The 26,418-nt window shown below is 44.4% G+C and overlaps 1 protein-coding gene across 5 annotated transcripts in view; it reads left to right on the top strand.

The window, feature by feature from the left end:
* Nucleotides 1-26,418, top strand: part of SH3PXD2A (SH3 and PX domains 2A) — a 247,803-nt gene that overhangs the window by 76,128 nt on the left and 145,257 nt on the right. For all 5 annotated transcript variants that reach the window (XM_088059689.1, XM_088059690.1, XM_088059688.1 and 2 more), the window contains one exon: nucleotides 22,271-22,347. In XM_088059689.1, coding sequence (XP_087915815.1) covers nucleotides 22,271-22,347 — 77 coding nt within the window. The remainder of the gene's footprint in view (nucleotides 1-22,270; nucleotides 22,348-26,418) is intronic.

Raw genomic sequence — 26,418 nt, 5'->3', positions numbered from 1 at the left:
AACCTGGGAATTTGCTGCTTGATTTCTCCTACTTTACTTTCTCTATCTACCGAGCTTTTTAGGTGGTGATGTTCTCTAGTGTGGTGTGTTTGCAGACCTCCCTGCTCCACAGTGCAGCTTTTTCCAGGCTCTCATGAACATTGTCGTTACTCATAAGGGGATCTTTATACTCAGGAGCAGAGTGAGGGGATACTGCAGGCAGGGATTTGCCAAAGTTAATCTATTTTCACTATAATGAAATAACCCATGGCAGTGTCTACTCCCCTGTGGGGTTTCTTTTTTAGAGTTTAGTCCCATTTAAAGGGAAAGCTGAGGTAGAGAGAAGGAAATAACATGGGAATAAGAAAGAGGAAACCAGGAGTAGGTAGATAAGGAGAGAAAAGGAAGGTAAATCCTAGAAGTGGGAAATTCAATCCTCTTGATCTTCTTCCATTCAGAGAGGTGCTAATACAGGCCCCAGACTTGGATGCAGAACTGAGGTAATTAATGTTTGCCCTCAAATTTCCATCGGTCTGAAATTAAGCACTTCCATCATGTCATTTTCTATCAGGGTTTTGCCACCTATATATAAAGAGAAGAAAATTACATTCCTTCTGCTTGTACATCCTAAGTATCGGCAAGTTCAGGCTTGCCGGGTGCTTCTTGTATTCAGGGCTCTGAACAGCACAGGGCTGACCTGGAATAAGCAAAACATTTACAATCTGGTTTGCCCACGATGGGATTTTATTGGTTTTTGGGCTGGTGGACACACTTCACTTTTTCACTGACTGCACTGTTAGATGCGATTCTCACCAAATGCTTCCAACTCTTCTCACCAAATGCTGGGTAGTTTGGTATCGTCTCAGGCAAGGAGTAAAACCATCAGACTGGAGTACAGGAGAAAGGCATTTGGGCCTATTCCCAGTGGGCAATGTCGTCATGGCTGGTCTATTTAAATCGTTAGATGCGGAGAGCAGAAGGAAGAATGTTCCTGTATTAATCCCGCCTCCTACAAAACACAGCAAATGCAGATTTGTGTGTTTAGCAGATTTCCTCTTGGGAGAAGTATCCTATAGATAATAATCCTTTTAGCAACATCTCCAGTGAACGAGGCTTTGTCTGAAGAACAAAGAAGAAGTTGCAAGCTTGAAATACGCCTGAATTTCCTGAGTGCGCTCGCCGCTGTGTACAGGCAGGAAACGCTGTTAGTCTGGTTTGAATGTTTGCTCTGAAGCAGCATAAACAGAGTGTCAGGTCTCCCGGGATCCTGATCTGACCTGTGGACCAGGGAACAGGGGTTCCTCTAAGCTGCAGCTGTCAGAAGGACTGCCACAGTCACAGGCAGCTCAGTGGCCACGTCCCTGACTGTCCCATTTCCTCTCCGGCCGTATCCTCCGAAGACTCTGGGTGGATGCAGGGTCCAGCAGCAGAGGTGAGTGGTGCAGCTACAGTAGACCCAGCACATGTGAGTGTTAAGCTGCCAGCCAGCAGGGAACTCATTTCCTGCACAATTATGGAAACAGCTGATCTGTGACATTCTAAGAAGGGGAGAAAATACAGGGCAGGGGAAGGAAGGCCCTGGCTATGTAAATATTTACTCTTGCACAATGCCTCAGCCACCATCTTCTTCCAGGGTCTGGGAGGAGAAGGGGTTGCTTGCTCTGGCTCTGGCACATGGTGACAGGGGCTGGGGGAGCCACCAGTGGGCTGCCTGCAGCTGGAAGGAGGACACTGTGTACCAAGCAAAAGCTGCTCTGCTGGAGTATGATACTTCCCTGCCTGACCCACCTGCTCCCTGGGCCTCCTTTCCCATTTCTTGGTCTAAAAAAGTCTAACAAAGCCAAGGTCATGAGGTACCCCTGTTAGTGAGGTAACCGGTACCCCTGCTCCTTCCCAGAGAGCAGAGCAGCCATGGAAAGGGTGTTTGGTAAATGAAGGCACAAAGTGTTCCAGGGTAATGCTGCTGCAGGCAGTTGAGGTGTCCAGGATCTGGAGCCTGCAGCATCTTGTGCGATGCCATCCCCACGTCACATGGTTGCCACCAGCCAGGTCTGGAGCAGATATGAGCTATGTTGTAAGCAAAGGAGGCACCCAGCAGCACATCACTAGATCTGATTGAAAAGACTCTTGGACACAAGTAAAAAAAAGGACCCTCAGAGACAGGAAAAGGCTTTCCTTGTGGTCATAGCATTGTTCACCCTGATATAATGCTTGTTTTAAGTTTCTTTCCCTCACTCACAAAAATGTTATTTTTTCTATTCCTGTCAAAGAGGGGGTAAATCGACTCTCTTTGGTCTTTAAATACTGCTAAGTTGTCCTTGCATTAGCCCCCCTTGGCTGTGGTGGTCGCTGCAGTGGTATCTGTCCACTGGGGCATTTCTGAAGTCCCTCCTGTGGTACCCAGCAGGTGAAGGGAAGGCTGTGGTATGCTTTGCTTTGTCCAGTTTGTGTTTGTATCCAGGATTGCATAGTCTAAGCCATGTTTGCACAGTGCAGCAGCCTGAGGTGACTGTCAGCATGGGGTGATGTGTGTGAGGAGGTTCAGTGAATCCCAGTGGGAGTGACAACAATCCACTGGTGTGTCTTGCTTTAGTTTGCTCTCTCAGAGCTGTCTGTGAAACCAGAAGAGTTAGAATAGGTGGGATTCAAAGATTTGTTTCATGGAAGTGGTTGACATGGTAGGAGAGGTAACTCCAGCCTGTTGCCCTCCACCCCTTTCATCAAAGAAATACTGGCTAAGCTCACTCCCCAGAACATGCACCATCACTCAGTGAGTAAACACAAGGGATTTGTTGTGGGTAATTTTGCTGCTGGAAATCAAGCCCTGTTCGTGGTCAGATGACATCTTTTTTCTTGGAAAGGGACCAAGGTTAAGAAGACAAGGAAGGCAGGTTAGTTAAAATATGTCAGAGTCTCTTGGGTGTAAGTAAAGACTATAAATAAAAGCCTTTTAACTTGGAAAAGAACTTTAGAGTGATATGATCAGGCTCAATTTAGTCCAAATATTGCTTTTTGCCATTAAGCTGTTATCAGGTTTTGGTTCAACTGCAATAGTTTTACAGCTTCACTTCAGTGGGAACAGTTGCAGCCTTTATGCAAGTAAAGCATTTCCCCTGAAACATTTTCAGGGAAGACTGCTGTATTGTGCGGGAACCTGGGAGTGAAACTGCCTGGAAACAAATAACTGGGAAAGTCACCTCCTCTAAATCTTTTTTGTTTTGTTTTGTTTTTTTTCATTCCAGTGTAACTACACACTCTAAGGATTTATATGGTGAACAATGAGGGGATTTAAATAAGGTTTAGTTTTACATTCCTGTTAATGAATCCTCAAACTTAGTAATAGAAGCTGAACATCTTTACTTATTTCCTCTTAAGCTGCAAACATATCTGATTCAGCAGTGTTTTGAGATGATTTGTCAGGATGAGAAAATAAGTCACACCTCTCTTCCTCTTGGGATTAACAGAGAACAAGAATAATCCTGTACCCGTAATATTATTTCAGTTGGGCTTGCATAATAGCCTGGAAATGGTTATACTCAATGCAATGCTTTGTAATAATGGTGTTTCATCCTTTGAAGTTAGGTTAGTTCGTGCCACAATGTCAGAATTGCACAAATAATAAAACACACACAGCCCTCCAGTTTTTCTTGACTAGCCTTCATTTTCTGGTCCAAGTTTTGCTACAGTAATTAGAAGAGAGTGGATTTTAATGCTGTTATCCAGCACCATCACAGCCCAAAAAGTCCAATCTCACATTTGATGTGTTTGCATGTCAGTGTGTGGCTGAGGGTTTGGGAACATCCTGGTGTTTCTAAGAAGTCTTGCTGTGTGCATGTCTCTGGTCAAAGAGCATGAGTAATTCCACTAAAATCATTGTAACTGACCGTCTCCATGAGCCAAGGTTTTCCAAGCATCTGGGCTCTTATTCCTGGCTTTCATTAAAGAAAGGGAGAGAATTCAGGCCTCCTGTAATTACTTACAATCTGTGAGCTAGGCGCATATGTAAATATTTTCAGGGTCACAACTTAGCTCTTTACTTTTACCATACTTTGTTATTAGTAATCAGTTTTGAAGAGATTGAAAATCCCACCCATAAGTTTCTCTGGTGTCAAGCCTGCTCAGCGTTGACCTCTGCTCCCAGTGGTATCATTGGATTTACTGTTGGCTTCAGCAGGAGCAGTCACAGCAGGTCTGAGTGCTTTTGAAAAACTTCTCCCTATGTTTTTCTGTGTAAAACTCATCACTGGAGCTGCCAGATTATATGATACTAGGGTTTAAAATGATTTAAGAATGAAATCAAACTGATAAGAAGGCTAAGTTGTAATAAAGCTAAGCAAAGTAAACTTGCTTTCTTTCTAAGACAAAGCGACTTTCACAAGGTTTTCATTTTCTCTGGCCCAAGTGGAAAAGTAATTGAGTTTGGTTCATTGTGTGCACGCCTGTGTTGACACTGCTGTGGCAAAGCCCGAGATGGTGTCCTGCACTCACTACCACGGAGGCTTACCCTGAGCACATGGGACCAGGTGAGCAGAGTTGGAGCACACTGGGGGCTTGGTTTCAATTTCTCTCTGCCCCACTACTACATGGTGTGAACTTGGGAATCACCAGATAGGCCCATATTTAGTTACTAATTCTGCCCAAGATGTCTCACTAGTTTTCCCCACTGCCAGAAGTTTTTTACAAATAGGAAATAGAAGATCTGGGGGCTCAAGTAGAATAAATGGGGTCCAAATCTACCTCCAGCCTCTCTGGACATATTGTACTGGGGAAGAAGAGAGACAAACAAGAATTGCCATGTCTCCCCATGCAACAGAAGAATAAATCCATAAAACAGTGTACAGCACTCAAATACTACAGTGGTAAAGTCTTTCTGTAGTTACCTATGCCCTGATTGGTGGTGGTGCTGTGTTAAAAGGCTCCTTGCTCACATCTGTTTGCAGAGGTACTCTGGAGCAGGGTGGTCTCTTGCTGTAAGAGTGATGATAAATACTTAAGCTTTTACGGGCTAGATTATTCCTCACAACTTGTTCTCTGTTTCACTGGAGGTCAGCTATACTCATCATCTATTTGGATTTTCTCCCCTGGGCCTGTTTTTGTTTTTTTGCAATTAAACCAGATCCTTTGTTCTGTAGTGTCAGCAGATAGGAGTGTTCCTCCAGGCAGCTGTGAAGACAGAAATATGTGGACAAGGCTGTTGCCTCTCTTTAGCTTTCTGCTCCTCCCATCAACAGCTCCCTGTGCAGAATCCTCACTTCAATGAGTGGTTGTGTCTTCTCTACACGATCCATTTCTCGGTTCACCTCCCCTTGAAAAGAGAGTCCAGATGTTATAATCCTCTGGTAAGCCCTAAAACTGGCAGGATTTTTGTGTTTGTTTCCATCCTCCCATTTTATTTTCATAAGCCTATAGATTGACTTTATTTCTCTTAAAGGTCTCTGGGCTGAGAGATTGCTATTCATCCACTTTTAATTAAAGCAATATAGGGAATTAGGCCTTTCACAGGGGTGGTTCTGGTGATGCCTCTGACTGTTTTTGTTAGTTTTCCTCCCATATGAGCAAATGCTTAGAAGTGTGAGTTGGAGCTTAAGATTTTTAATTACCAGAGAGTGAAATGACTGTATGATGGTGAATCAATTCCTTTGGAAAGGAAAAACTGTTTCTTGGCTGCTGCTGTGCACAGCAGTGTGACAAAGAGAGGAGGGTTCACTACTGCAGCCTCAGAGGACAGGAGGGTGGTCGGTGCAAGGAATGAATAAGGATTTGGGCATCAGAACACTGAGGCATTTGGTGGAGTAGCTCAGGGTGACCTGTGATTTTTGCAGTAGGATTTTTAAGGGGTGGAGGTTCTGGGAGCCTAGTCCCCCCCACCCTGGCAGTATCCAGCTGTTTCCCACAGGAGTCTGTTTTAGATTAGGCTGCCAAAGGCAGAGTTTCTCTGGACATTGGTACCACACTAGAAGAGTATGGGTGTAGGACAGAGAGTGTCCAGAGAGCCAAGTACTTCTCTTCCAAAGTGATTTGTAGACCCTCATTCTCATTCTGTCCTTTAAAGCAATGCTCTCAGTCTCATAAAACACAGCTTCATGCGAGCAAAGGCTGATGCAGGCAGGGAACCTCCCATTGGCATATGGGGGTCACAAACTGGTATTTTTCTGTATCTCGGGGAAGGCAGTGAAATCCTCCTCCCCAAGAACATGATTATTTTGGGTGAGCAAACGAAAGATCTCAAGAGCAGGTCTCAGGCTGACCTAGGGAAGCAGCTGGCTTTTCTGCCTGGAGCGTTCAAATTATTGCAGCGTAGTTTTACAGTATGAAAGGCTCCAGCAGGAAATTTTCCTGAAGAGACCAAGTGTCATCTGACCCTGACTCCTGTTTTCTGAAGTGTCAGTGTGTTCCTGGTGTGTGTTTGTGCATGTGTTTGTGCATTTGACTTGTTTCAAATTGGTTAGCTATTTTAATACAATGGAAGGAAAGCAATCACCCCAAGTGGCAATATGCTTGCAGGAAAACCTGTATTTACCCGTGGACCTTTGGGGAGAGGGGATAATCCTCTTCAGTCTCTTAACTTCTGTCTCTTGCTTCTGTCCTTGCATGTAGCTTGTTTCCGGCCCAAGGACCCAGCTTCTCTTGGCTTCCCCAGCCCCATGAGCCACAGGCAGGTTCTTGTGGTGCTGCAGAGCAGCCATTGCGGGTGTTTGTGTCCCTCTCTGAAGTCCTTTGGGTACATCTCAATGCCAGCATGTGATGGACTGTCAGACCATCCCTTCTGCAGTCATCTCTTTTTTCCTGTTCTCATCTGTGGCTTGGAATGAATGGTTTGCTGTCCCCCAGGGGCTCACTGATGCACCATGTGTTTCTAATCTCATGGCACAGCCAGGCTGCTTTCTCACTCGCAGCAATGAGACACCAGCTCTGCTATCACTCAGTTTGGTTCTGATGTGTACAAGTCCTAGGGCCTGGCTCTGTTATCATTAATGGTTTTTCCATTTGGAAATATGTGCTTCCCTATTGTAATGGCTGGAAAGGGCCAAGAATTTATTTTTTTTTTCTTTTCCCTATTTGCAATGCCTGGGGTTCACTGGAGGCTCTGGGTTTATGCTGTGGCTCGTTACTGATGCAGGTTTCCTGGAGGTTTTAAGATGATCTAAAGCAATCTGACTGGTTAAGCTGACTCAGAAGTGACTTTCCTGAATCACTCCCAGGCAGCTGAGCTGTCTCAAAATCTAACTGCAGGAGACTGATCTGCATGTCATTAAAAATAAGATGTTCTGTATGTCCTCAAAATATCAGAAATTTGTTAAATTCTTTGTTTTTGTATTTCCAAAAAGCTCATGCCCTCTTTTTCAAGTAACGGTTATTAAATTAATCTCCAGTGCAGTATCTGAAATGCACCTGTCTTTTCCTCTTGGCACATGAACAAAAATTTATAAAATATGAGCTAAAATAAGCAATGTGGAAAACAGTCATCCACAGAAAAAATTTAAAAACCTGCCTCCTGAATAAGACAAACACCTGTGAAAAAGATCCATCTGATACTTTCCCTGAATAAATAACATAAAAATATAAGGTGGTGAGTAAGACCTAAACTTTTCTTCATGTCCTAGATGTACTGAATGTGCATCCTCCTTCTTCATCATAGTGCATTGGAGAGGTGATTTTGGATGGCCTGAGGAGGTGAGGACTGTCCACTTTGGAGGTCTGTAACTACAGGTTAAACAGACTTCCCCAGTAGTGCCATAGGTAGAGTTGATTGTACCATGAAAGAAGGTAATGGATTTGCTGGTCTCTTGAGTTCTCATGCTGTGTTTCTGTGATTTGGTTCTTTGGAGCCACACGCTGAAAATATTGTGATGAAGATTAATTCAGAGTGAGTAGCAACTGGACGTGAAGGTCATTAGTTTGTGGTTGGAAGATCTCAGCCTCAAAAAGTGGGATTTTAGTCTAGGCAGTAGTAGAAAAACTTTTTTTCCTATGCTGCTTCTGGTTTAATCAAAATTAATTAATCAATTAGTTTTAATCAAAACTTCATGATTTCTGGACAACACCACTCTGATTTATAAGTGGCACCAGTATAATTTGTGTCACCACAACACCAGTCCCTCAGCTGCATGTGCTCTTTCAAGTGTACGTGTATGAATACTGCATTCAGAAAGCCTTGTGTCACAGAGCAATCACTGTAGCAGTTGCAAGAAATACTTTTATTTTCTCCTTCTTGTCTGTCTAAAAGGAGAAAGCCCAATCTTTCAAATCCATTTGTAGCCACTTGGTTTTATGTAACTCAGCAGGAAATACTCTTTTGTCTGTCTTGCGGATGAGTGCAGTGGAAGGTTCTTCTACATCCTGTGGGCTTTTGGGTGCCTGAGAAATTTCTCTGCTGGTCTTCACTGGTCCCACTTTCCTTCTCTCTCCATACCCATCCCTGCATTCACAGGATCTTAGCAGCTGTTGAATCTGGCCCACCATTGCTGTGGCAAGTATAGCATCGCCAAGCTACTGAACAGACATCATTTGATGCTCTGTATTTCTTGCAGTCAAGTAATTTTGAGGTGTGACCTGGACTTTTTTGCACAGGTTTCACACAGGTGCCCAGTGTTAATTCAGGTGCTTGGCACTTCCCTGCTATTTATTAACTTGTTCTAAAGCCACAGTGGAACCTAGCATTTTAGTTGTGAACAAATTGTTCTCAGGGACTGTCTTGTGTTTGTACTGTGTCTGAGACAGTGGGTTTCTGCTCTGGGGCTAAATACTTTGGAAAATATCTTCCAATTCTTTGCAAGAGAACCGCTCCTCTTCAGCTATCCCCTCTGCCCTCACACTGCTGGTTGGGAAGTGGCATTACCACCATGTTGACCCCAATAAGGGAACCCACTCTTACCCTGCACAAGGAAGAAGTGAGGGCTGATTCTGCCTAAATCAGCATGGAAAAATATTATGCAGGGTGAGGCTGAATTCCATCCAAACATAAATAGAGTGGCATGCCCCAGAATACCTTCTTGGTCTAAATCTTGCTCAGAACTTGAAAGTCCCAAGTACCAATAAAGTCACTGACTAATGAACATTACTCAGTTCCTTTGGGTGCTTGGCTAGGGGCACTCATAGTTTCCAGTCATACGATTACTCCTTTTTTACTTTAAGCCATCCTGTTTTCCTTTAGTCTTTCAGCCTTAAAGAAATATTGAGTAACTCTGTGTTCTGCTTCTTAATGGGAATTTAAGGGATTCCAGAGACACGGATCTTTTCCTGCTACCTGGAAACACTTTCTTTATCTCAGTGCCAGCTGATGTGTTAGTTTCCTTGTTTATTTTCCATCACCTTTTTCTGAGTCTCTCTTTCTCACCCCTTTTCCACTGGAGCCATAAACAAGTTGGGATTTTCCAAGAAGTAGAGATGAATCGGCACCAGGACATCTGCTCTGCACAATGGGTTTTTGATGATGAGACAGGAAAGGATTAAAATCTCAACCTGAAGTTTGGCAAATTATTTCAGTAAAAGCTTTAGGGAAGGCCAGCCCCAGTTTCTGGACAGCTCATTCTTGACTGCCAGTGGAGGTACAGAGAACAGCCAGCTTCTAGACGAGTCATTAGTCTGGCACATTAGGAACCTTCAGTTCTTTGTGGTGTCTTGCAGGAATTTACCTGCAGGAATAAATGTATACATGGTACATGAGACTGTGAGTCCTTGAGCTGCCGTTGACATTTGTCCTGGGTCATTCAGAACTGCAGCACTGCACCAGCATTTAGTGTCTTGCAGCATCCAGTGTCATCTCCCAGCGCCTCATGCCCACGGTTGTCTTTGGATGGGCAGTGGTTCTGCTGAGAGGTCTTGCACTTCTGTACCAAGTGGAGCTTCTGCTGTTGTGGTGGGATCTAGCACAGTGAATCTTGGATGGCAACACTACACCTCAGATTGTGAATAGGGATAAAAAAGAACCCCACATCCAATTGACCATGGCAAATCCAATTCAAACTGCAAAAGGATATTTTTCCTCCCATTAGGCAGAATGTGATTAATTTCCCATGTGGAAAATTGTTCAAGACAGACGTACTCGTAAATTAAGGCTTAAGAGATCCTATTACTTCCCGATCCGTCAAAACCTACTGTGCCTCCCAAAATAGCAATAAGAAGATAATTATATTAACAGCCTTTCTTGTTATTTGATGTATGACTTACATAGGCTGTAAGATTATTTTCTGCTAGTTTGGAGCATTCATTTAAGGATGGATGCTTTGGCATTTGTGGACATTAACAACAATCCTTGATTTCTGACATCTGAAATAATGTTACAGAAAAGATTTTAAAATAGGGGACTTGAAGCTAATAGGTGTCAATGAGCCTACATTTTAAAACAATGCATCCTCTGGGGATGAGGACTTAAAAACTTCCTATCTGAAAAGATACACAAAGTTAGTTACCAGCAGGGATTCTTGAATAATCTGGTCTAGGATGTGCTAGCAACATAACTAACTTGCCCAGTTGTGAAATTCCCTAAGGATATCCAAATTTGGACTGAAAAACATTGGAGGAGGATCTCATAATACACGTGGTCAAAAGGCAGTTTGGTGGTGGTAAGCACAAAGCAGTGGAGAGGGCAGGGAGGAGAACCATTGCAATCTGGGAACGATCTTTCAGTAGCTCTGAGGGTGTTTTCATGAAAACTGCAGCTCAACAGTCAGTGGCAGTCAGAAAGCCAAAGGTGGTGTTAAAAAGAATTAGGCAAGGAATGGGGAACAAAACCCAGAGCTTCAGCTATGGAAATCCAAGATTTCCCTACATTGTGAATACTGAGTTCATACTGTGTTGCCTCTCAGAAAGTGTACAATGATAAAGTTAGTGTGATAAAGTAAGATGCTGAGAAGGATGATAGAGGTGATTACAGAGGTGAGTTGGCTTTTGTAGGACAGGAGTAAATAGAGTAAAAGTCTTCAATCTTAACAACGTGATGGTTGGGATAGAGTAGAAGTTTGTGAAATCACCAAAAATTTGAGAGTGAGGAAAGCATCATTAATTTTATTTCTCAGAATGCAAAAACCAGGTGCAGCCTGAGAAATCTGAAAAGCATGCCTAAAGTGAACAAAAGGAAGTATGAAATCACAGGCTGTGTGATTAAATGATGAAATTCATTTCCAGAGGACTCTATAGGGACCACAAAATCTGTAGGTTCAAAAATGCACTAGAGCAGTTTCATCTGTAGGATGAAGCCAACATTGGTTGCTAAAAGTTATTTTCTAATTTCCAAAATGTCTAAGCTCTGCTGTGCAGGAAGGGAAAGTGTGTATCAGGAGAAGGATCCCGTTACATGCACCCTGTTTTTTTGTTTCTTGCCTATCTTTTACTGCCCATTCTTGTAGACAGGGAGCTAGATTACAGAGATCTTTGGCCCAACCAAATTCAACACTCCTACACCGCTGCAACAAAGTGGATTAAATCTTCCAACCCTTTTTAGTGTGTAATAGCCACTAGTAGAGCTGAATTCTTGACCTACTGCAGCTAAACACATAGGTAGTGATCCTCCATCTAGAGGTGGAGGAGATGGCATCTGTCCATTCTTGACCTTCTACTTGGAGACCACAAGTCTGCAGGCTGGACCACCTCAGAGGGGGTTACCTGAGGTACCCAATAGTGTGACTTTGTAACTCCATCCAGACCTGAATAGCACTGCACACCAGGACACAAAGGCAGACAGCATTTGGGGAGCTGCCATTCCTGTGTGGTGGCACAGGGAGAGAAAGACAGGTTTGTTTGTGGGGTGGATTTTGTTAGCAGTCAGTCCCGTTTGGCGGCTCAGTGTCCCTGTGGCTTCAAATGCAATTAATCCAGGCCCAAAAGGGTAATTACCAGCTCACATTCCTAATTCAGATTTCTGTGCCGATTCATGTCAGTGTTTTTTCTTTAATTTAGCAATAAAGTTGGGGTTGTTTTTATGCTGCTGGCCCAGTGATCCTCATTAAAAATTAAAAAAAAATAGCAAAACATTAGTTTCCAGTCCAACTTTTTTTCTTCTCCCTGAGAAATGAGAAGCCCATATTAACTGCAGAAGGGAAACAAAAGTGTGCATGGTCCTAGGGTCCTGGTGTCACCTTGGCTGAAGACACTTTTGCTTTCATGGGGTGAGTAATTGCTCAGAACATTAATCTCTGAAAGAGGCTTTTTATTCTGCAGTGGGCAAAGCTGTTGACATCTGACAGTGCTGTTTCCTCCTTTGATCACACATGAGCACTTTGCTGAGCCCAGGAGAAGGTGGCTGGGGAGAGCTGGGGATACTCAGCATCCATGGCAGCAGCTCTGACCTCTTGCAGCCTTAACACTACATTTACTTGCATATGGAGGAACTGAGAGGAATTTTTCAGATTGTCCTCCACTGTCTTCTGGCAGCAGCAGGCACTGCTGGTGCCAAGTCACACTTGAGGATAGTTTGCAATAAGTGGCCTGAGCTGGAAGCAGCTGATGTGCTCACACGCGGCGAAGCTGGGTGTGAAGGAGGCTGGTTATCAGATAAGTAATTATAAAATCATTTCCCTGTTCCTGTGCATCAGCTGAGCTGTGATAAGTGCTGGTGGGAGTGCTTGGAATCGTGCAGCCGAGGTGGAGCAGTGTGAGTGAGCTTTGCTGTCCCTAGGAAGCCGAGTGACCTCACACTGGCTCATATTGGTGCAGGCTGCTTGTGCCCACATGGACCATGATGTCCACTGCCTGCCACAGGAGTCACCCTGCATGCATTGGCTGTGAAGGGGCAGTAGGGGTGGCTTCGTGGTCAAGAGTTAGAGAGGAGCTGCTACTGGGTGGCCTGGCCACAGACCCGACCCAAAGGCTGTTTCATCAGGCGATGTGATGTGGTGGGTTGACCTTGGCTGGACATCAGGTGCCCATAAAGCTGCTGTATCACTCTCCTTCTCTGCAGGTCAGGCAGGGGGAAATAAGATGGGAAAAAACAACTTGTGGGTCAAGATAAAGACAGGTTGATAAAGTGAAAGCAAAGGTCACATGTGGAAGCAAAGGAAAATGAAAGATTTATTGTCTACTTCCCATCAGCAGGCCATGTCTGGCCACTTCCCTGGAAGTGGAGCTTCATTATGTGTAATGGTTACTCTGGAAGACAAGTGTCATAAATAATGAATGCCTCTCCTTTCTCTCAGCTCTTACTACTGAGCTGATGTCATACAGTTTGGAATATCCCTTTGGTCATTTTGGGTCAGCTGTCCTGGCTATGTTCCCTCCCAAGATTTTGCCCACTCCAGCCTTTTGGTAGTGGTGTTGGCAATGTTAGGTAGCTGTGAGTCTGTGTGAGCTCTGCTTCTGGAGCAGCCAAAACTCTGGGATGTTATCACACCTTTCTAGCTACAGATACAAAGCACAGCACCACGCTCTGCTGCTATGGGAAAAATCATCTCCATCTTAGCCAGATCAAACCAATACCTGTGGGCACAAGTCCCAGCTGGGTTATTGCGCTGCAGGCTCAGAGGAGACAGGGCAAGGGGTGCAGGTCTGGCGTCAAAGCTGGCGCAGGTTGGGGCAAAGGTGACTGTGCCAATCAGAGCCCCAACATGTGCTAGAAATAAAAGTGCTATCTCCCTTCTCCTAAAACACAGAGACTTGTCATCCCTGCTTTAAAGTGCGTGCTTGTAAGCCTTTGAAACAGCATTAGCTTTATCAGGGATCAGAGCAGGCAGAGAGGAAATCCCTACCAGAGTTTGTCTTAATAACACTTAAAAGTAAGACATATTGAAGAGATGTGCCTGGAACCAGAGGATGATGTCTGTGGTTTGAGATGGTGTCTTAGTCTACAGATGAGCTTCTTGACTCAGGGGCCAGCCAGTTTTGTTCTGGTTGTTTTTCAGCAGCTTCTTCTGTACCTGCTGTCATCTAGTGAAAATTCAGCTTAAAACTAGTCAGCAGTTTCACCTGGAGGACTCCAAGAGAGCACTTTGATTTAGAAAACAAGAACAGTGCTCTGTTTTGAGAAGCACAGGGGATTTAATTTCTTATTACAGCTCTCCGAAAGCCTAGCTGGTGAGTTCCAGCCTCTGACAAGCAGACACCTAGTTTGTTTGCTGCCATGTTGTTTCTTTGTTTAATTTCTGTGTTTATTGGTGCCTTCCAAATACCACAGCTGCTCTGTGGAGCAATGTCCCTGCCAATCTGGCTGCTGAATTTCACCTCCTACAATGTGGCACATGTGTAAACTGGCAGCTGACCTAATCAAGGTCTTCCACTGGAGAGAGTTTTGCCTCTTTCATGGCAAAAATTTAGAATTTGTTTTCAATTAAAATAAACGAACAGGAAGATTTTTCAGGCCCTAGATAGCAAGGTACATGTATTTTCATTCTGCATGTGATCAGCAGAGGGATCTAGGGACTGGCTCTATGGCTTTCATTAGTGAGTGCTCATTTTGTGACCTTGTGAAGCCACCTTTGCATCCCTACCCCTCAATTTCCACTTGCAGTGTTCCTGTAAGAACATACGCTGTGGCACCGCGTTATTGCATGATCAACCTCCCTGTAATAATAACTTTGACCTATGTGGTATGAGTGCAAATATTATTTTATTCGCAGCTCCAGTTCTCAACCAGCTTAAGGGTGGAGTCTCCCAAGTTGTGTTACTGCCCATCATGCCAGAGGATGTGGCTGAGACCTTACTGTGCTTTTCCAGTGTAGTTTGGCAAGGGTGTGGTGCATATCCATCACTCTGGAGTGACCCTGCTGTAGGGTCTCTCATCCCAGTGGATGTAGCTCACAGGCTCCCTGTCAGTGAGGCTGGTGCTGGCCCAGGGCCTCTGAAGTAGTCTCAGGCTTAGTGTCACACCAACTCTTGCATGAATGACAGGTCTCATAAGACAGTGTAAATGTTTTAATAGGCTCTGTTCCTTAAGGCTCCTGCTTTAAAAGATTGAGAAGGGACCATATGGTCCTTTCCTGAAGGTCCATACCACTCTATGTCAGTAGGAAAATGCCTGGTGACTTTACCAGGTCCCAGTGAGCAAGGTGGTACTTGATGTGGGTTTGCGAAGAGCAGGGGAAGAGTTTTGTTAGTGTAGCTGCAGGGACATGGTCTTGCCCTTTAGTTGGAGTATTTTTTATGGTTAAGGTGGCACAAAGGCATTTGAGAGGCTCTTTCCTTGTCCTTCTCAGGAGTCAGGCACTGCAGTAGCTCAGATGAAACAACCATTTTCACCAGCAAGTGTGTAATACCCACAGGAACTGCTGCTTCCCAAATTTGTTGGGCCAACATACAGTGATGTACATCATTCCAACGCTGCCCAGGGAGTGAAAGGTACTCTGGAACATAGCTCTGCAAACTGTGGAGCCCTAATGATTTGGAAATCACAGGTTAGGAGCCATTAACTACCTTGGTGAAGGCAGGACAGTGGCGCCAGGAAAACCAAGTGTTTCAGCATTGAGATGTAGTGGTTGATGCTTCTCTGCTCAGTTTGGCGCAATATCTAGGTAGCTTGATCATTATTTGAACGTCAGTGGTTTTACACATTAAATGACTCGGTCATGGATATTTAGAAATGGGTCTTTTTTGGAGGATATTCAACAAAATGAAACAAAGAGTGCAGTGGATGTGATTCTTATCTTAAGGGAGAAGCATGCATAGGTAAGGATGATGCTTTGGATCTGCATAGGCTTTCCTGATTTTCTGTGCATTTTGCTTGCAGCATAGTAGAGAGTATGCAAAGAGCAGGACACTCCTGCATCCTCTGTGTGAGGAAGCCCTGCTGTTTCCTAAGGCATTGTTTCTCAGATGTTTTGAATACCTGACCCTCTTTTGGCTCCTTGTCTCTGTGGGACTTGGAATTATCATCGTGCTGGTTCCTCCAGGTGCGGGTGTGCCAGTTGCTGGCTGCAGGTGTGAACACCCTCCTCCCTCTGCCCTCAGACACACTGACTGCTTTCTGCAATTAAGAGCTCTTGGCTGTTTGCAGGATAATGTAGCACTTGCAACCAGCAATTACACACAGATTCACTTTCCCCCTTGGAGAAGCTGAGCTGTGTAGTTCTAGGAGGCACCGATTTCACTGTAGAAATTGAAGACCGGACCCACTGAATCAACACTTCCAATATTTTACAACCACCCACAGACTGGGAAGTTCAGTTTTAAAGGTTCTGGGGTCTTGTGCTTATACTGAGATCCTCTTGTGTGGGGTAAATGGTTCACTTTGCTGTACTCTGGTGGTAAAGTTGTTTTAAGTGAAGTGGTGGTGGATCTCTGAGTTTGCTGGTGCTCACAGACTAATGCAAAGGGAGCTGCCCCACAGTGAAAAAAGTGAAAGGATAATTTTGTGCAACTTCTGCCTGCCTTTTCCAGACCAAACTCTCTATAATTTGCCTACACCATGATTCCTGGTTTGCTTTGGGTAGGCAGGAGATTTGTAACTGGGACATTTGAAGAGGAGATTACAGCCACAGTGGGTTGTTTGGGTGATAGCAGCAGGACACAGAGTAACATGAAGTAGCTCTTGGCCTATACAAAGTATTCTACAAGCATAGCTTGAGATTTGCACCCCATGGCCCCCGCCTATCACCCCTGAATTTCACTGTTAGTGCTCATGACTTTCCTCCTTCCAGCTGTGCCTGATGCTTGAATTCATGAAGTATGCACTAGCAAAGCTGCTCTAGAGCTGATGCTGTTGTCCCTGGAGGATAATAGCCGCCCCTCCAAACACTGCAAAACAGCCAGGTTCAGAGGTAGGAGCTCTTTGGAAGGGAATCCAGCCTCACTACTTGCCTGTTTTTGGTTTCCCTTTCTAATTATTCCTGTAAGAGCATATTCTGCTTATCACTTCTAATGGAGGAAGATTTCCTGCTGATACTCTTTTATGCAAGCCATGTTACTTCCCATGCTTTATTGCTTCTCAGTGATTTTCTTTAACATTGCAGCTTATGTACATTAAAAACAGGATCCAAGGGCAGGAGGACACTGTCCCCACCATCCCCCACATCTCAGGGCAATATTGTTATTGCTTGTGTGGCTTTCCTGGCTGCCCCATCTGTCTCCATCACCTCTTGTCACCTTCCATAGTAATTCCTACTGATTAGCAAAGGCCTTTATCAGCTGAGGCTCTTTGACAAGACAAGTTCAGCCAACAGTTCTGACTCTTATTAAAAAAGTCCTTCCCCCTCCCACCGGTGGAAACACTATGAATCATTTCCCTCCCCTTTCTTTGTCAGGAGCAAATGCCATCAGTGTTAGGACCCTGGCACTGACTTTCTGACTCCAGGAAATCATGGGTGAAACAATCCGTGGAAACTGGAATCCCCATTTAAAATAAGGTATTATTTTGTAAGGAACACACCTCCCTTCTGGCTGCTATCATTGCCATCTGATTGACAATCACATGTACTTCCATGAGAAAAATAATTTTTTTTTCTATTCCATAGTGTTGTGCTGTTGATTTGTCTATTTTACACTGCAAGATGGCAGTGCATGTTTAAATGCTCCATTTGGGAGATAGATTGTGTATCAGGTGCCTGAGAGTTTTGGCAGGACCCTGTGGTGGATGTCACAGTTTAAATGGGTTGAGGAGAATTTGTGTCATGTTTGGTTGCAGGCCTGTGCTTATTTGGTGTATAAGAATAATTCAAACAGCCATGTGTAAGAATTAGAAGCCTTCATAAAAATGCTTGAGCAGCAAAATAGTTTTGATTACACTGGAAGAAGCTTCTTAGCTCAAAAGCCCTGCATGAGGGCTAAATTCTTTACTTTTGTTCACTGATGCAACTGATGCAGTATAACTGCAAAAAGAGTCTTACCTCATCTCCCAACTCTGAGAAGTTGATCTTGGGTTAAACATATTCCTTGGCAATATATGCAGACCTGGTAGCTCCCAGGTTTTCAGGTAAAAATGGCAGAGAATCAACATCCCAGTAACAAGAACAACATGAAGAGGTAGAAGCAGGAGCTCTTTCCTGCTCCTGGGAGACAGAACTAACAGAAACTCTACAGCTAGAGCTTCTGTAGTCAGGGCAGCACATGTCTCTTTTAAACATAAATCAGATGAGACATTAGAGTATTTTTAATGCTCCCATTAGTCTTTGGGCTGTCCACTGTAGAATATTTATCATATGGCTTGCATCATATACTTCATTCTGAAGTGTGCTGATGGTGCTTGAAATTCAAGATCAAATGTCATCATGCATTTGTCCATCATCCCTTTGATAGTGTGTTTGGTCTCAGTCTCTGGCAGAGGCTCCTTGCATCAATTGGTGTCCTTAGGCCAATCCATCACCCAGGCATACCTGGAAATGAGACTCAAGCTCAGCAATCAGAGAGTAGGACTAAGAGATGAATCTGTTCTCTGTCAGATTTGGAAAGGAGCTAAAAACAATTTCCCTGGCTCCTTGTTGCCCCTGCAGCAGCTGCCATTCACTGTCTGGCTCCAAGGGAGCAGCAGAGCTGGCAGCTCAGGACTGAGCCCCTGGCACAATGGTGGGAGGATCACAAAGGCATCCCTGGAAGGTCTCAAGGCCTAAGTATGCAGCACCTCTCCTTGGTGGCAAACTGTGTGGTCAGGAGATTTGTTTTAGAGACTGTCTTAGAGCTTACCAATCACCAGTCAAGGGCAGTGGCTGCTGACAGCTGGCATCTGCTGTGATTGCAGGGGCTTTGTACCCTATGTTCCCCTTGCTTGAAGAGGAAGGACAGGATTCTCCTGCTAGGCATCCCCTTGGGGACTTCTAGTGTCTCTTTGCCTGGTGGTACCTGGTGCTGTCCTGTCTTGAGACTATGCTCCACAGCATCACTGAGCCCACAGGAGCTGGGCTTCTTCCCTGTACAAACCACATCCTGTGATGCAGCAGTAAAGTGATATTCTGAGGATACATTTAAGCTTACAGAATCAGCAGCTGTCAGATAGATAGTCTCCTGCATAGCTTTATTATTCCTACTTTGTGCACCCACTGTGTATACAGGAGGAAACTTAGGTCTTGTCAGAGAAGAGGTGTGTGGTCGTGAAATTAAAGATACCATATATATATGTATGTATATACACACACACACAGAGATTAAGGGATGACTTAAGATGTTCTCTACTATGTTAAACCTGATACTTTGCCTCTTATCCATATTAATTTCCTAGGAATAATATTTTCTTTAAAGAAAAAAATGATAAAAATAAATACTGTTATCCTGCATTAGCAGCAGGGCTGGAGCCCTGTCTTTCCCACGTCTCTCTTTCCAGTTGCTGCTGTCTTCGGAGCCCTTCCTAACATGTGCCAGACCTCCCTTGGCCCTGTCCAAGCCTGGCACACCAGTGAATGAAATATTTGCATGAGGCAGCATCATCTCACATAACTCATGACTTCCCATCTGAACTGAGACAGACTTCCTGTTCACTTCCTAGCTGGGCTTGCAGCATGGTTAAAAGCCACTCATCCTTCTGTAAAATGGGGCTGTAGTGCCTGAGGAGGCTTAAAAGAGCTTCAATAAAAATCAGGAGAGAATAAGCAGCATTCTGTGTACTCACAGATAATAGATCCCTTCCTTATAGAAGTGGCACGTAAACCACTATTCCACCCTTGTGAGGAAATTGCCTGGGCTGTTCTGCATTTACCAACCACCCTGGAACTTCCCCACTTGATATTGGTGCTGGGTGAAATGCTCCCTTCAAGTGCTGTCCAGAGGGCTCCTTGCTGGCTGATGTGCTCCTGCTGCCCAGCTCTTTGCCTTCCCTGGATTTAGGGTGACCCTACCTCCCTTGTTAGTCAAAGCTTTCCATTGATGGGGTCTGCACTCACTTGGAGAAGGTAAAGAGTTTACAACATGGGTCTCTCACATTCCCTTCCTTTTCCAGTCCTGCGGGACCTCCTTTGCTTTCAGAGGAAGACCAGGAGAAAAAGGGGAACTGGAGAGAGAAGTAGTGACTCGCACTGGGTCTGCAGGGGTTCCTCCTGGCTGGCTGTGGTGGCTTTGGCTGAGCTTCTATCAGCACGCTGTATCTTCCCAGACAAGGCAAGAAGCTGGGCATTTGGGAAGCTGTTCTTCCTTAGAGGTACTTTGGTGACTCTGGCAATGAGACTTCTCTGCCTCTCTGAAGACCTCCAGAATGAGAGAGGGGGTCCTTCCTTGCTGCCCATCAGAACTGGATGTTTGCAGTATCTTTGTTTTTCTTCTTGTTTTTAGTTTGTTGACTGCAACGCCATGGTGCTCAAAAACAGCCAGTCTTCTCCAGATCTCAGACTTGAATGCCATACTGGACTGGGCAGCTACAGATCTTCCTCACTCGCCTCATCAAGTCTTTTCCAGTTTCCAGTAGTAGAAGGAAAATCTTCCTTTTGCCGACGGGATTAAAATGGAAGCACCTTCTGGGCTTTGTTTTGTCCTAACACCAAAGTTGCCCTGATATTTTCCATCTCCATTTAAGGACTGAATTAAGATTCATCATATCCTGGGGTCTTTTTTGTTTAATGTAACATTCTCTGTTTAATATAACATTCTTTATTATTACTTTTAGAAAAGCTGAGTTGCATTTACAGGAGATCTTTCATGTGTTTAAATCTTTGGTTCCTTTATGTTTTTATATGGTCACCCATTCAACTTTCGACTCATGGCTTGAACTGAAAACAGGAAAGCCAGAAAGTGAGAATGTTTCCAAAATGTCATTTTCTCTTTGCAGTATGTTTATAAAAGTTACAAAAAAAAAAATACCAAGATCTCACACGGCAGCATTTCTGGAGCACAGAGAAAGGAACTACTCCTTTCTCTATAGCTAACCCTACCTTTTTCCTCCCCAAAAAAGCAGTTTGAGTAATGCAGTACAAGTAAAGTGTGATCCTCAAGGCAGGTAATTCTCACCATTTACCAGACAGAGAAGCAGGAAAGCGAGAATGTTTCGGTGTGTCCAGAGTGGGTCAGTGCAGGAAGATGGAACTGCCACTTTCCTTCTCCAGCAGCCTTTGACTAAATTGCTCAAGCTGAGATGATACAATGTCTCAGACAGCCATTGAAGATTTCTGGTGACCACAAGACATCACATCCTACAGGGATGGCTCAACAAGTAGTAATGAGATAACCACAGGAAACCCAGAGAGATAAATTGATGGCACCAGGAAATGGCTCTACCTCACAGCACAAACTGTTTTGTTGCCAGAATTGGGGATAAAGATAAACCACTTTCTCCTGTCTGAAACAAAAGGCTTTAACACCTTCCAGATTAGCAGCTGTGGAGGAAAAGGCAACCAAAAGGGGCAGTATCTGGGGGGGCTTAGAGCCTTTGCTACTGGACTGTCAAAGGCTGCCATTTCATTAACCTCTCAGACTGTATAATCAGATGAAGTCAAAGCCACATACTCAGATTTTTGATCTGTTTTGATTTCTTAGTCCAGTTTCTTATCTCACAATCTATGGATGAATATCTTATTTGCCTGTTGGCAGAAGATGTTTGGAGCATGGTGTGGTATAGATGTTGAGGTTTTTTTCATAGACATTTCATGGACTAAATAATGCTGGCAGATACTGTTTTCTTCTACCACAGGGAGAACATACAATTTATTCTTGTCTTATTATATTAAAAGAAATGCAGCACAAAAGGAAAAGGGAAGAAAACCACCAAAAAAGGATATGAAGATATAATCCCTTCTAACCAAAAAAATACCAACTCTATGACATCCTTGTGTGTGGGGAAACTCAGTTCCTAGATTATTTTGATAAACTTTGTTATAATCAGTTTCACACAAAACCCAATTGTTTATTTAATCTTAACTGCTTGCAGAAATGTCGTCCAGTAAGGATGTGGAGGGTATTTTTTATTTTTTTTTTAGTTTAAAAAAAAGTTAGTTTATTTTTCTTCTGTTATTTGGTTTCTCTGTGTAGATTTATCAGAGCTCTGTCACCAACAGTCTTGTATTTGCTTGTGAGCTGGGTGTGTGGTTTGTCTGCCTGGAAGGGCAGGAGCATCCACAGTGGGAGGCAGATGAGTGAGGAGCAGATGGAGCCCAGTGATGCTTCCTGCACAGCCAGCACGAACATGCCAAAGTGACCCTGAGTTAGGAGCGAGTCATAACAAAGTGTCAGTCCATTCCAGGATAGTGCCATCACTAGAAGCGAACCAAAACCTTTTGTGTTATCTACAGGATGAAATCAGAACCTGCCCCCCTCTGTCCCATAAGTCACTGTGCCCCCTTCCAGCAGCTCACACAGGCAGGACTGTGGTGGCAGTCATCCAGGTTTTATGCTGCCAGCCGTGGCTGGAGCCAGGGATGAAACTCTGCTGCTGACCTATCTGCTTGGTGCTGCTGTGCTATCCCACATGGCAGGTGATGCCTGTAACCCTCTCTTTCATGTGTTCTCTCTATAGGCAAGATCCTGTTCCGGAGGAGCCATGTCCGGGACGTAGCAGTGAAGAGGCTGAAGCCCATCGATGAGTACTGCAGGGTAAGGGCTCTGGGGAGTGCAGGACAGCCCTTCTGCCTGGGGGGTTCAGGGCCACCACCAGCACTGGCATTTCCCTGCTGGATAGTGGTGACATCCATCACAGGGAAGGTTGGTCCTTCCCAAACACCACCAAGACTAACAGGGCAGGTGGAAACAGGCTGCTCTTTGCTCCCAAGGTCCTTGCAGCACTTTCCCTGGCACACTTTACGTACTGGTTTGGTGCCTCATTTATTCAGTAAAGGCTCTAAGCCTTGCCTGCCCTAAATGTGGATTTTATTTCTACATCAGCTTTGATGATTTGGGAGTTGAGCAGGCAGAGTGGCACAACTAAGGTGGCGTTATCTTCTGTTTTCTTCTTGTCTGTTCTGTGGTGCCACATGTGGTGTTCATGAGGGACAGCAGTGGCTGGTGCAGCACTGAAGATGAACCTGTGTCTTCCAGGAGTGCTTCTCCTCATTAGTGAAAGCCTGGAAATTTATTGCTGGACAGAAAAGCATTCTGTTTTCTGTTAAGAAGAAGGTTAAGCCACCTGAGCTTTTCTTTCTAGCCTAGAGTTTATGGTTTGACAATAATTCATTCTCTGTCAGTAGAATAAAAGTCATTTCTAAGCAAGTAGGATTCTGAGTTTTTGCAGAGGTATTGAGTCTGTCAGCATATTATTTAAACCTCAAACTTCCTCTCTTATTTCCCTTGAGGTTTTCCTTCCATTTTGAGAAAGTCAGAGGAGCAGGTGGAGGGGGGAAGAAAGCATTCCCAAGAACTTCTCCAGTCAGACATTTGCTCATCCAAAATTGGAAGCAGATTGCCAAAGTGCCTGAGGCGTGCTGGGGGTGGTGGTGGTGGTGAAACCCATGCCATCTGCACCCCCAGGGGGAGGAAACTGCGATTAAAGTCCTCTCTCATGAGATCAGGCTTTCTTGTGTGACAATTAGTGTACTGTCTTCCTGCTGGCAGGCAAATGGCTCTTTCTGAAATATGTAGGGTCTCACTGGGTCCCCAGCCGCCCTCCTTCAGACAGGAACTGCCAGCGACAAGAGCAGTGAGGGCTGGCTGATGTCAGGCTTCACCCAGCACATGTGTGGTGGGGAAAGCAGGGACTTTCTCGTCCAGCAGTGAAAGCAGTGACCAGGGGCAGCTGGTTCTCTGGGACCCTATTGTCTGTGCCTGACCTCACCCAGCCAGGCCTGCTGGGGCTGGCCAAGGTCATGGCCAAGGGATGTGCTGTGGCTGGTGGCACATTCGTTGACACTGTGGTGCTGTGATTCCTGCTGTCATTAATTCCTTTCTCTCTCTTGGAGAAATCTGGCTCAGGTCATAGAATCATAGAAAGGTTTCACTTTGGTTCAGATCTGCTGCCGCTGCCCAGACATGGCTGGATACGTCCCTGAAGCCAAGCTGTTTACTTAATCCGTGTATTGGTAGATGTTGCTTCTGTGAACAGAGACCCTGTGTTCACAGGTCACAGTGTTGGATTAGCCCAGTTTCCCCCAGCCCAGGGTTTCCTGTCTCCAGTAGCAGCCACAGTGGTTCTCAGAACTGAGTGTCACAAACCTTTAGTTACTTCTCCAGAATGTTACTCCAGTGGTCTCTTGCACGTACATGTATTGTACCTGATGTAGTGTCTTTTTATTTCATTTGCAGTTTACTGTAATTTGTATTTAATTTGCCTTTGTACCCATTTTCTGCTTTTCTACCCCTCTTCAGTGGGTGTTTTGACCCTTTAGAGAATTGTATGGAACTGTAGAGAAAGAGCATAATTTTGACAAATTCAGTGCCGCTTCTTTAGGAATTCAAAGCTTACGTCCCATGTTACTCCTCAAATGAGTAGGCTGAAAAATTTGAAAAAATTAGAGAATTATGCTGGAATGATGTGGGTGAAGCTGATGGAGTAAATGTGATGTGAGATAATAAAATGAATAAACAAAACAATAGACCTTTGTCCACTGGAATCTGTGTGGCAGCAGAGGGAGGCAGGTTCAAATGTAAAGTTCATGGCTTTTTCTTTTTTTTTTAATTTAATTTTTTTTTTATTTTTATTTTTTTTTCCCAATATAGGAGTTCTCCATCCATTTTACCTGTACTGGAAAGCTGAAGCACAAATGGGGGATGCAAATGTTTGACCATTTGTTGTCTTGTTTTTTCAGACTGTCAGTGTGGCAGTTTGCATGGCTGAGAAGCAGGTCTTAACTCCTGCTGTGTGAATGTGTTTGTGGTTTCTGTGCCAGGAATAAGCAGAAGCTGTCTTAGAGTTTGTGGGGCTACTTGGCATTAAGGGGAGGTCTGCAGAAGATTCTGTATCAGAGGCAGGATCCCTCTCGACTCTACAGCTTCAACCTCTTTAGCCCTCATGCTTGGGTTATTCCCAGAGCATTGTACCAGCTTAGAGAAATGCCATCACAGAGGTAACTAGGCCAGTGGTTTTGCTAAGGCTGCAATAAACTTTGAAGTTGCAATGAAAATGAGAGGAATGGGATATGCACGAAAATTTCCAGGAGTTTTCTCATCTGTAAACAAGAAAGTGCAGAGTCTGGACGTCCTTACTGGTAACCTGAGTGAGTTACCAAACAAACTGTGTTTTGCCAGTAAATGTGTGCTGCCCACTGGAATTAGTTTCTGTGGATGATTTCAGTCTTAACTGTAGGCTTGGAATTGGTTTAGTGTGATTTAAGGTCTTCTGGGCTCATGGGGCCTGATTTTCTAAATTTGTCTAGGAATTTTTGCCAATGTGAAAGAAAGAACAACTTCATAGATCTCCCTTCCCGAGGGGCATTTTATTCATGAGGCTTTTGATCTCTCAAACACACCTCTGGTGTTTGTCCAGTACCAACCATCCTGTCTTCAAGAAAGACCTTTCAGGTCAGTGGTTCACAAAACCATCCCTCTGTCCTTTCACAGCCCTCTGGGAAGACGCTGGCCTGAATTTGCTGACTTCCATATTTGTGTGTGTTGATCCTAATTGAGGGAAGCATCTTAATGCAGGGAAGACCTTAAGATGTAACGTCCCATTGTCATAAACGCTAACCTGGATTTGTCACATGCCTTCATGCTGTCCCATAAAGCTGGATATGGCTTTAAGTAGAAACTTACGGGCTTTTCTGTAGTGAGGTTTGAGTACCCAAATGGACACCACCTAAATAAAAATTAAATGAGGAAGTCACATTAGTGCCAGTAAGTACTGGTCATTCTTTTATTAATGTTCATTATTTGAGAGACCATACTTCACAAACAATGTCCCTCTTGGTCTCTCAGTCCTGCCTCTCTTTCAAGGTTTAATCCTTGAACCTGTCAAGACAGGTACACAGACATTTCTCTCTCTATCCAGACATATCTCTACCCCTTCCAGAGCTAAACACCCATGGCAGGGGGTAGACCAAGCCCCCTCTGAAGATGCTGCTCTTTCTCTAGCAAGGATACAAGTTGATAGACAAGTGTGACCAGTGTCCCATTTAAGACACTTAAAGTTCAGTGGGGTGAATACCATTCTGTGCATATATACACATGCATGTGCTCGGCATTTTTCCATATACACAGCTAGGCATCAGTTCTTTATAAACGTATCTGCATAAATGCAACCCACCACATTCAATGCGTCGTTACAAATACCTGCAGGGTTTCATTCCATGTGTTCCATGAAGCCTTTGAGCTGTGATACAGTCCCACAGACTTTCCAGTTTCCAGAAGTTTCCAGTTCGTGTAACCTTAAGCAATGAACCCCTGCCTGCATTTGGTGCTCTGCTGGCTTTGATTTGCTGTGTGTGGCACACAGCAGCTTTCCACAGGTGGGCTCTGAGCACGAATGGCTGCCAGCTCACACCCTGCCTAATGTTACAGATTTTCAACAGCCTTTCGAGTCACTTGCTCTGTAAGACTGTATGTAACCTGTAATGTAGAGACAGACATCATTATGGGCTGGAATGACACATAAAAGCCTATCTCCTGAGGGATGTGTGAGGGATGAGCAGCGCACGTCCACCTGTGCATGCCAAGCAAGGAAACATGCTATTACTGATAGTACTCAATGCTTGAGCAAGGCTGAAGTGCTTGCTGCCACTCTTTATCTCTCACCTTTCC

Source organism: Pseudopodoces humilis, chromosome 9 (genome assembly GCF_049639895.1).
Source record: "Pseudopodoces humilis isolate 2021_Gansu_Grassland_sample_001 chromosome 9, ASM4963989v1, whole genome shotgun sequence".
NCBI lineage: Eukaryota > Metazoa > Chordata > Aves > Passeriformes > Paridae > Pseudopodoces > Pseudopodoces humilis.
This window is presented reverse-complemented; position numbering and strand designations above follow the sequence as displayed.